Source organism: Rhincodon typus, unplaced genomic scaffold, assembly GCF_021869965.1.
Source record: "Rhincodon typus isolate 14 unplaced genomic scaffold, sRhiTyp1.1 hic_rhity00002698, whole genome shotgun sequence".
Lineage (NCBI taxonomy): Eukaryota > Metazoa > Chordata > Chondrichthyes > Orectolobiformes > Rhincodontidae > Rhincodon > Rhincodon typus.
Genome location: NW_025968336.1, coordinates 12122 through 23818, shown reverse-complemented (window position 1 = coordinate 23818; position 11697 = coordinate 12122). Strand labels below are relative to the sequence as shown.

Genomic DNA, 11697 nt, shown 5'->3' with positions numbered 1-11697 from the left:
GTCACGATTTCAAGGTGAGAGGGGAAAAGTTTAAGGGAGATACGTGTGGAAAGTTCTTTACGCAGAGGGTGGTGGGTGCCTGGAAGGCTTTGCCAACATAGGTGGTAGAGGCGGGCACAATAGCGTCATTTAAGATGTATCTGGACAGATACATGAATGGGCAGGGAGCAGAGGGATACAGATCCTTGGAAAATAGATGACGGATTTAGATAGAGGATCTGGATCGGCGCAGGCTTGGAGGGCCGAAGGGCCTGTTCCTGTGCTGTAATTTTCTTTGTTCTCTTTGTTCTTTGTAGTTGAATATAGGGTGATGGTCTTAATATTAATAGCAGTTGAGTATTACAGAACTTGACTATTGCTGAAAAAAGGTACCATTTTATCAAAGCTTCTTGTCGTCTACTCATCTTGGCAATTCACAGCAATTCCAATTTAGGAGGATAGACCAGCATTTATACTGCGTGAGAAGAGAATGCTGGTTGGCAAAGGGAATCTTGCTTCTGATTTAGCAGAAGCTTTGCAGTGGAAAATGCATCAGTTAATCATTGACAATTAATTCCCGGGCTTTTTCAAAATTTTAAACTGAGCTAGTTGACTCAGGTCAAGGTATTGTCGTGAGAAATGAACCAGAGAATGGCTGTCAACTACTTTGTTGAGTTGAAGCAGGTACAGTGTGCATGCAGGTTCTTTCTGGCTGCTATGGTTAGGGCCTCCTGTATTGATATATATGGCTTCCAGTACATGCATTGCACCATATCACAAGCCAAACTGACAATTCTAAATCATTTGTCAATGAAATTCTTTGCACCTTCAGGATTATCTAGCAAGCATTGTCTGATTGTGGAATCCTGTCTAATATTGAGTATTATTGTGAACTTTGCATATTTGGTCTGGCTGTATATAGTCAGTACATAGCTTGTTGCAAATAGTTGCTGGGATAAGCTGTTTGAAATACACAGATTTTTGCATGTGTAGGTGTGATGCCAGATATGTATGTTTTTTTAATCCCAGCTGATGTTATGACTGGACAAGTCTGATCCCAGACTGAAATGTACCTTGACAGAACGTAAAGAGTTTTTCTGAGTTGCAATGAAATTATCTTTCACTGAAACGTAAAGCACACAATACTGCAAATTCAGTTTCAGCAATAAAGTAGAAGTTTGGTATGCGAAAAAAGGAATATGATAGTATAATGTAGGGTATGCAGGGCAGTTTGATCTTAGTAGGATAATAGGTCGGCACAATATCATGGGCCGAAAGGCCTGTACTGTGCTCTACTGTTCTATGTTCTAAACAAAACCAGTTATATAAACCTATCTAATAATTTCAAAACACACATTCAAATACAATTCCAATAATCCCAAACAGCACTTGTTTACCATACACATACTGGAGAGAATTCCCTTCTCCAACATTTCTATAGGGCTTAGTTTAACTGTGCTACAATTCCAAGCCTTGAGAATCTGATACCCTCTTGAATCTTCAAATTCTAAGGTTAGACTTGCTCAGCTTTAGATAATCCCTTCAAGGTTTTAATTAAACACTTCTAGTCTGCAGCCTTAGTTTTAAACTTCTTACACTGAAGCTATTTCTTAACGGTTCTAAAATCTCTCACTGCTTTAGGAGTGACGGTCTTCCACATTCAGCTTCAGCCAAGACTTCTGCAAATAAAACTGCCCAAACTGAAGCAAAAGCTTTTTTTTAAAGCTGTGGGTATTTCCCTTCATCAAAAGTGAGGGAACAAATATCAATCTGTGACCTTCTAAACTGAAACTTTAATGCACAACTGTTTACTTTCTTTGCTCATTAAAATTCTCCTGCTTAAATTCCCATTATCCTGTCGCTTGCAGACTGCTTTTAAAATAAATCACCATGAATCTCAAAATACTTAAGTTAATCATTAAACTCCTTCAGACACACTGACCAATACCCATGTGCCACCTGCTTAAACCAAACTCTAAAAGAAATAATATTTCTATATAGATAAATTGGCGTCAGAGGTGAGCTTGCAAGATGGATAAAAAACTGGCTTGGTCATAGAAGACAGAGGGTAGTAGTGGAAGGGTACGTTTCTGAATGGAGGGCTGTGACTAGTGGCGTTCCTCAGGGATCAGTGTTGGGACCTTTTGCTGTTTGTAATGTATATGAATTATTTGGAGGAGAATGTAACTGGTCTGATTAGTACGTTTGCCGATGACACAAAAGTTGGTGGATTTGTGGATAGCACTGAGGACCGTCAAAGGATACAGCAGGATATAGATCGGTTGATGGCTTGGGCAGTGAGATGGCAGATGAAGTTTAATCTGGAAAAATGTGGGGTAATGCATTTTGGAAGATCTAATCCAAATGGAAAATATACCCTTAAGAGTACTGATAGGCAGAGGGATCTGGGTGTACAGGTACACAGGTCACTGAAAGTGGTAATGCAGGTGGAAAAGGTAGTCAACAAGGCATATGGCATGCTTGTTTTCATCAGCAGGGACATTGAGTTTAAAAATTGGCAGGTAATGTTGCAGCTTTATAGAACCTTAGTTAGGCCTCATTTGGAATATTGTGTTCAATTTTGGTTGCCGCACTACCAGAAGGATGTGGTGGCTTTGGAGAGGGTGCAGAAAAGATTTACCAAGATGTTGCCTGGTATGGAGGGAATTAGCTATGAGGAGAGGTTGGAGAAACTGGGGTTGTTCTCACTGGAACGACAGAGGTTGAGGGGGGACCTGATGCATTATCAAGGGCATGGACAGGCAGAAGCTTTTTCTCAGGGTGGAAGAGTCAGTTACCAGGGGCCATGGGTTTAAGGTGTGAGGGGCAAGGTTTAAAGGTGATGTACGAAGCAAGTTTTTTACACAGAAGGTGGTGGGTACCTGGAACTCGCTGTCGGGGGAGGTAGTGGCAGCAGATACTATAGTGACTTTTAAAGGGCATCTTGACAAATATGTGAATTGGATGGGGATAGAGGGATACGGTCCCCGGAAGGGTAGGGGCTTTTAGTTGTGACGGGCAGCATGTCGGTGCAGGCTTGGAAGGCTGAAGGGCCTGTTCCTGCGCTGTAATTTTCTTTGTTCTTTGTTCTTATACCTTGCCTCACATTGTATTAATGCCTGGTTCAAAATTAAAACCAAAGCCTGGCAGTTCACTGCAATTATCATTAGCATTCTCCATGGCAACACCTCTACCCATCGGTGTTTACTTGGCAACCAAGCAAAATTCTGCTCTCATGTCATATAAATGTTAGTTTTCATTGGTATTCATGTGAATTGCCCTGATGGACACACGACAAAAAATCCTTGGCAAAATGTTTTTTTTTGCAGTACCTTCTGTAATGTTCTGTAAGCTTATGTTAGCACTGCAGATGTGGCTATCCTGAAGGAAAAGTCGTCAGAAACGCTGCTGTTGGGGGGAAGAAAAAAGTTCAAGAGGAAGATGAGAAATCCTGCTGTTGGGAATATGAATAGTAAAACTGACTTATCACCTGATTGATCAGGTCTTTTGGTTCAGTTAGACATCAATTTTGTAACCAAAGTATATTTTTTCTTCTTTAATGGTTTGTATTACTTTTTTGCAATAATATTGTATAAATAGAAGTTTGTTGTCATTGTGATATTGCACATATAACTGCAAACTTTTACTATAATCTATTTAATCTCATTTGGAAACATGAATGAATACCATTACGTATATGTCCCCTTTTTTCCCCCCCTAGGAATGCACGCCCAGTATGATTCAGCTGTTCCATTCTTACTGTTTTACTGGAGTATTTGGAGGGAATGTATCCCAAGCTTTTGACCAGTTATGCTCTGTTCAGAATGCAAATGCTCCTGACTGGTTCCCTTTCCTCTGTCTGGAATCTTCTTTTGATAACTCGCCATACTTGGGGCTGTTCTATGATGGTGATACTGTGTAAGTTTATGTAATTGGTGATAAAGTAACTATACTTTTTCAAATAAATTAACCTGCATAATCTATTGTGCTTTATCTCTGTTCATCTTCAATGAATAGATTAATTTCTGCCTTCTTTTAATGGTACTGTATAACAGTGTTACATTCTATCTTTGAACATAAGTTGGAATTTGAACTTTTGCTTAAATATGTTAGAATGGTACATCAGCATATAGACTTGGTACTTCCTGTACATGCACAATGCAACTGTGAGATGTTGCAGGGTTATGGGGTGAGCTATTATTTGGAACTTATGACAGTTCAGTCAATGGGTTTGTCCTGATATCCATGCTCCACATAGCCCTCACCATAGTTAGTTTGTTCCCTCCAATTAATATTATATTCCTTTCTCCAAGAGTACTTACCTAGCCCTTAAGTGCATCATTGCAACTTCCCTCAGCCAGTCCCTTCTAAGTCCACATTCAATTCCATAGGGTTGCTGTTGGGGCCTCTTTGAAACTTGTACCCTGAGTATATGTGCACTTGCCTCTGTACCTGAAAAGTAATGCAATAAATTAATAATAAGGTGGAATTTCATCTTCCTCTTGAACTTTTTTTTCCCAACAGCAGCGATTCTCATGACTTTTCCTTCGGGACAGCCACGTCTGCAGTGCTAAATATACCCGTTGGCTATCATCAAGGTGATCATATTGTTAAAAATGAAGATGAATACCTTATTATTCCACAGGTAGGAATGATAGTGCATCTTCACTATAATATAATAAGTTCAAGAAAGACAAAGGACTATTACAAACCTTAAAATTAAAAATGAGTTTCATAACCTCAATGGATCAATGGTCTAATTTATCAGTTGTCTAATTAGACAAATGTGCAAGCTGAGTTTAATTTATAAGCCTAATTTTTTTTAGATATGAGGTGAAAAGTTGCATTTGTATGGTTCCTTATCACTATCTTTCATGTCAGTGAAGTACTTTGTGAAGCAAGGTCATTTTTATTTAGGCAAGGATGTATAATAGTGGGTTTTCTTTTGGGGACTCCAGTTTCTTCTCCCATCCAAAGATGTGCGGGTTAGGTGGATTGGCCATGCTACATTGCCCATCGTGTCCAGGAATGTTTACTTTAGGTGGGTTAGACATGGGAAAGGTAGGGTTTCAAGGACAGGGTAGGGGCTTGGCTCTTGGTCTGGGTGGGGGGATGCTCTTTGGCGGTCTGTGTGGACTCGATGGGCCAAACGGCCTGCTTCAACACTGTAGGAATTATATGATTCTAAATTAATGTTATTGGAAGAATCTGGCTAAGTTCCTGTAGTGTTTGATTTGATGTGATTGATAAAGGTGTTTTTTGAAAGCAATTGGGCTGGTGTGCAATTTGATTGATTTCAAATAAACCATGATGTGGAGGTGCCGGTGTTGGACTGGGGTGGACAAGGTCAGAAATCACACGACATCAGGTTATGGTCCAACAGGTTGATTTGAAAACATAAGCTTTCGGAGTCTCGGTCCTTTTTCAGGTGTTAGTGAGAGAGGTGGTATCAGACGCAGAATTTATGTAAAAGATCAAAGGGTCACACCACTGCTGAGGATGTACTAAACAAACCTAAGATGCTGTTAAATCTTTAATCAGTTAGAAGGTTTTAATTAATTAATATGTATGTGTAAATCCCCAAATGCCTTTCACGTCACAGTCTTGAGAGAACTAAAGGTTTTATCAGATTTGTCCTCCCCTGAGGAGGTAATAGTTAGTGTGTTTTCTTCATGTCAATGTGATCCCCAACCAATTCCTCTCTATTTTGCCAGTTTACTGCCTCTCCCATCTCATGTTGCAAAGAGCTACTTCTTGGTATGCAGCTTTGCACATGCCAGTTATCATTTGGTAGAGCATATATTATCAGTCTGTGAACATGGACACTGATGGTTGGTACCAGTTTTTTATTCATTCTTGGGATGTGGACATCACTAGGTGGACCAGCATTCATTGCCCATTCCTAATTACTCAGATGGCAATTAAGAGTCGACTATATTGCTGTGGATCTGGAGTCACATGTAGGCCAGACCAGGTTAGGATGGCAGATTTCCTTCCCTAAAGGACATTAGTGAACCAGATGGATTTTTCCCAACAATTGACAATGATTTCATGGTCAGCAGAACCAAACATCACGGAAATGAGTTGGTCATAAGTCACTGATATCATGGAAATTGTTTGTTTGATGAGCAACAGAATTGGACATGAATTAGAGCAAGACTCTTTATAGGGTATGAATTATATTCAAAAATTCTTAAACAAATATTTACCATGCTAGGTCGAGCAAGGCAAGAAAAATTAATTTTCTATATAAAGTGTTTCTATTTGCGACTTGTTAATAGGCCAGTGACATCACTTTCTCACAATTCAGAATGTTTCCAGGTATGGCAATACATTTTAATTTGATATTTATTTTCTTTATTATATTTTGTTTTTTGACTATGTTGCTTTTTAAAGCACCATTTAAACTGTGTGCATTTTTAAATATACATTCAGTGTTTACACATTCTGAAAATTTAAAAGTAAACTTCACTCATTTCCTCATGTACCTTAAGTGACAGAAAAAGCAGTGTGCATGTCACAACTGTTCTATTGCAAGATCTGAGATCTTCCACAGTTGAACCAACTCTAGTTGTAGAAGGTAGATTCTTGAAATATTGGGGAGGTGAGGGCTATTAGGAGCTTGCATGAAAGAAGAGTTTAGGGCTGGGACATATCAGCCATGATCATATTGAATAGCATGGCAAGCTTGAGATGAATATTGTAGTTCTTCTCCTATATCTTATGTTCTCAGAAATTGTGGAAATCTTGAATGTTTATGAGATTTTAATTTGTATAACTGAGGAAGAAAGTAACACCACCACTTTTACTCTTTGTCTATGTGTTTATGCTTTAAGAGATCTTTGAATGGTCAATGCTTGGCAAATGCACCTGTGGCTTACCTGGAAGATTTTGACTGGCGTTGTGTGACTTCTCTAACTGCTGCAGCTTGTGCGGATAACCATGGAATTAGTGATGATATCCATATCCAAAATGGCCAAGGATGTAAGTACCATATTTGTACAGAAATGGTACTATTTGCATACAGCTATTTCTTTTACTTTAACTAATTTAAATTGGGGAGTTTTGTAGAGTTAGTAGAATTAATTTCCACTGGCAGATCCAATAAACTTTCAAAAGGTGATTTGATAAATGCAAAAGGGATGGGGAGCGGATGAAAATTGTAGGGTTGTCGGGGATTAAGCAAACAGATGAGACCACTAGGTGAATTCTTGCAAAGAATTGGCACAGACGTGATGGGCTAAATGGCTGACTCTTATGCTTTGCAATTCTTGATTTCCAGTTGTTCAAACTAGAGAAATCCAAACAGTCATCAATAAACTTCCTTAGATTTAAGAAAATACTGTTCTCCTTTGCTTCTGCTCTTGAAACCATAGTTAATTAGTGAAGGACAGTTTTGCCATAATGTTGGAGCTTAGAACAGAGAGCAATTGGTTGAGGAGTGTCTAGCGTGTACTAAGTTGTGTCGTAAAACCTTACTGGTAGTATTTTCTTGCCTGCCTGGGCTGGGATACCCTTCCGTGGGCCTAGTGTCCCTGAACATGTAATTGAGCCTCTGACCTTAGACATTTAATCTGGTACTGGGGAAGTGCAGGAACAGCCTTGGGAGTTCTTCCCCTGCTATTCCCGCGATCTGTCCCAACTCATACCCAGCATTTCTTTTAAGAGTGATATCTGGATTTGGAACTTCTGCGTGGAGGGGATTGTGAGTTGCAGCAGCGCACTGCCATTTTGTGATGCAGTAATATGACCCACCACACTGCTGTTCTTCTGGGACCACTTAAAATATGGGCAAAACATTTCTGTGGTACAACTTCTGTGTATTGACATTGTTATTCATTGTGTAAGTGGACAACTGTTGCTGGTCTGGTAATCCAGAGTACAGGTAAAGCTGTGGGTGTTTGAATCCCATTAGGACAGATGGTTGAATTTGAATTCAAAATGTCTTGAATTAGAATTTTAATGATGATGAAATGATTGAAATCATTGTTGATTGCTGTAAAAACCCATCTAGGTCACTAATGTCCTTTAGGGAAGGAAATCTGCCAACCTTACCGGGTCTGGCCGACATGCGACTTCAGACCCACAGCAATGTGGTTGACTCTTAACTACTCCCTTAAATAGCATAGTAGGCCACTCATATATGTATAAAACAGCTAAGAAGTCTCAAAAGAATTAAACTGGATGCATCACTTGGAATTAATCTAGGCACCAGAAACGAGACAGCAAGCTAAGCACTGCGAGAGCTTTCTCATAGACTAGACATACTCACGGAATCGCACCTTACAGGCAAAGTCCCAGAGACCAACATCACTATACCTGGGTACATCCTGTCCCATTGATGGACCCAGCAGACGCACTATGACATGCAATCAAGTGACACTTAACCTTGGGTGTCCTCAGCATTGACTCTGGACCCTAGAATGTCTAATAGCATCAATCAAGCATGGACAAATAAACCTTCTTTTGATTACCGCATACTGTTTCCACTTCAGCTGATGAATTATACTCCTCCATGTTGAACACCACTTGAAAGAAGACTGAAAGTGCTTGATGGTGGACAGTCTTTGAGTGCCCCCTGTGAATTACTCACTGCAGGATCCCAAGCCTCTGACCTGCTATTGTGGCTACAGTATTTATGTTGTTGGAACCTTGCTGGTTTTTTTTCATTATTTTTATTTTATTCTATCAATTTTGGTTTGGAGCTGGGAACAGTGAGCTAAAGATGTCTTTTGGACATGAGTAACAGGTTGTGTGAAAAGGAAAGCTTTTGTTTATTTGTGAGGCCGGGTCTGGAAGTTAGTCGCAGGTTCGTTCCTGGTCAAAAGGTTCTGCAGAGGCTTCATTTCTGGAGAAGAGCATTATGTTTAAACAGATAGCAGAAGTTGGCTGTTAATGAGGTCAGTACCTAGGAATTGGTTCCAGCAAGATTGGAAATGGTCCTTAGCCCAAGCAAATAGCAGATGCTGAATGGTAACTGGAACCTCAAGGAGGCGATAGTCAATCTGGAAGGAATGGTCACAGTTGAATTGGGTTTTCAGTGAAAAGGAATAGTGCTGCTGATGCTACAGCATGAATATTTGAAAGCTCTCTGCCTAACTTCGCATTCGCAGCTTTTGGAAGCTGAGAGAATAGAAAACCAATTGGAGTGAATTATAAAGGTGACTCTGATCGACATCTTCAGAAAATCAACCAAGAGTCCATCACCAATGCTTATGAGACAACTCACTGTGAAAATCACATAAGTAATTGGTCTGTTTTGGTTTCTTTTATTTATCCCTCAACTGCGTTTGCTTGTCTGTCTATTTGTCTTTTGCGTGAATGGGCCTGAAAACCTCAGGAATGCCTGGTATTTGGAGTGATAACAGTTTTTGGGTTTAAAGCATAGACCAGTTAGAGTACTGTTGCTCTGCTAAAGTTCATATATTGAGAATACATTGTTGAATTTTTTGTTTAAGATAAAACTGGTGTCTGGAATTGATTATTTGCAGAATTTGAGATTGGTCATTCAAAAATCTGGGTTGGAACCATTGGAATCCATTCTGGGGGTCTTTGAAGGTTTTAATTTTACAGTGTTATGAATACAAAGGTGGAAAGGCTGATTTGGTTCGGTTGTCTGTCTCTGTGGTGTAATTTTCTGGTCAATGGTTACACCCAGATGTTGGTGCATTAGGCAATTGTAATGCCATTACATGCGGTGGGGTGACAGACTCTGTTGTTGGAGATGATCACTGTGGTTGTAAAAACTGAAAGAACTGTGGGTGCTGTAAATCAGGAACAAAAACAGAAGTTGCTGGAAAAGCTCAGCAGGTCTGCTAGCACCTGTGAAGAAAAAATCAGAATTTTGCCACTTATCTGCCCAAACTTGTATATTTGACCATGGACTGCCTCTGTATATGTGGTCTCTTGATTGATGCTGGAACACTGTGTAATATCAGTTCACATCCCCACTTCTGATCTTATGATGGGGGAAAAGTCTTTGATGAAGAAGCTGAAGACGGTTGGGACTAGGATACTTTCCTGATGAACTCCTGCGGAGATGTAGTCACTCTGGGATGACTGACCCCAACAATTGCAACCACCTGTAAATTCGACTGGAAATCATTTACCATGCTAAGTTGGAAATACATTGCTGTTCCTTCATTGTCATTGGGTTAAAATCCTATAACTCCCTCCCTAATAATACTGCAGGTGTCCCCAATCCACATAGACTGCGACAGTTTAAGAATACAGCTCACCACCATCTACTTCAGGGCAATTAGGGACAGACAATAAATGCTGGCTTCCATATCCCCTGAACGTATGGAAAAAGTGCATCAGTTGGAAGCTTGCAGTTATTTGCTAAATGAAAACCTCAGGAATGCCTGGTATTTGAAGTGGTAATGGATATTAACTTAGAGAATTAAGGTATATTTTAGGATGAAACAGAAGGTCATTTCATTTGCAGTATGACCTGCACTATCTGTGCCTGGTGTGTTGAATGCACCACTCACTTTGTTGACCATGTAACTTTATAAAATTGGTTAAAGTGTGAATACCACCTTTACTTTTATACAGTAGTTATTGAACAGACTGCAACCTGATTTTCACTCAATTAACAAGGTGTACAAGCTAAAGAAAGTCATTGTGTATATTTTAAATGGAGATGAATGGAAATGAAAGGTGTAAAGAATGAGACTGCAGGGGTAATTGGACTGTTTTCTCCATGTAGTGTTGATCCCAGCCGTCATAACCTACCAGAAAACTACAAACCTCAGAAATTTCATTGCCACGACCTCTGCAAGTATAGAGCCAAGTCTTGCTAACCAGTCCTGGTTTCCTGAGCATCAGATTATCACAGCTTCTGTAGGTATGAGCTTCTGGCCTGAGGTTTGTTAATTTATTTTTGCTATTCTTAAACGTTAAAATTAATCTTTGGATAGCCATGATGATCAAATATGGGGCTGAAATGTTTTTATTTAAGGGACTTGCAATTTCATCTAAGGTTTCACTTTGGGATTCATTACGTGGTGATAGCTATTTTGGTCATTTTAGAGAACTAGGTCCCATCACTGTGCAAGTGAGAGCCCTTTTGAGACCTGCCCACCCAGTACTGATGTGAATGATAACCGTAAGCAGGTGTGAATAAACTAGACTGATTGAATGGATCTCAGTACCTCAAGATGGATTTGGTTGAAGAATGTCTTCTCTCCATTTGATCCCAACTCATTTCCCAGAACCTTCTTGTCATCACATAATATCATCTAGTAATTAATAGAGTCTGGTCTATCTGCTCAACAATCTTTTACATCTGGCCAAACTCTGTGGGAAGAATTTCCTCCAAGTCTAGATCCAAAGTCCCAGCCTTGGTTTTCACACCCCATCTCTCTGCTGCTTTGCCTCAGTGTATCTGTGAGTATATTTTAATTTGCTTTTTATTCCTCAAATGTAATTCCATAGACCCAATGAAATGTATCTTTTTTGAAAATGAAGATATCCAGCTTATCAACTAGCTCCTCCTTGCACTAGAGATTAACGTTATTGCTTTCTGCACTGTTAAGATCTGATAGCCTCCTTCTAGAGGAGTGGTTGAATAGGGCGTAATGGAATCTGACCAGTGCAGAGTACAGTTTTAGCAAAGGCTCTGGACTTTTGAGATTGATCGTATTGATCATTGCCACTTCACAAGTGCAAGTACTTTGTTCTCGCCCGTAAGTACTTTGTTCTCGCCCGTAAGTA

General features: G+C 39.7%; 1 protein-coding gene across 1 annotated transcript in view; it reads left to right on the top strand.

The window, feature by feature from the left end:
• The first annotated feature begins 630 nt into the window (after positions 1-630).
• Positions 631-11697, top strand: part of LOC109936925 (tectonic-2) — a 20295-nt gene continuing 9228 nt past the window's right edge. Inside the window, exons 1-5 of the mRNA XM_048593347.1 lie at positions 631-663; positions 3701-3897; positions 4504-4624; positions 6816-6963; positions 10691-10828. Coding sequence (XP_048449304.1) covers positions 631-663; positions 3701-3897; positions 4504-4624; positions 6816-6963; positions 10691-10828 — 637 coding nt within the window. The remainder of the gene's footprint in view (positions 664-3700; positions 3898-4503; positions 4625-6815; positions 6964-10690; positions 10829-11697) is intronic.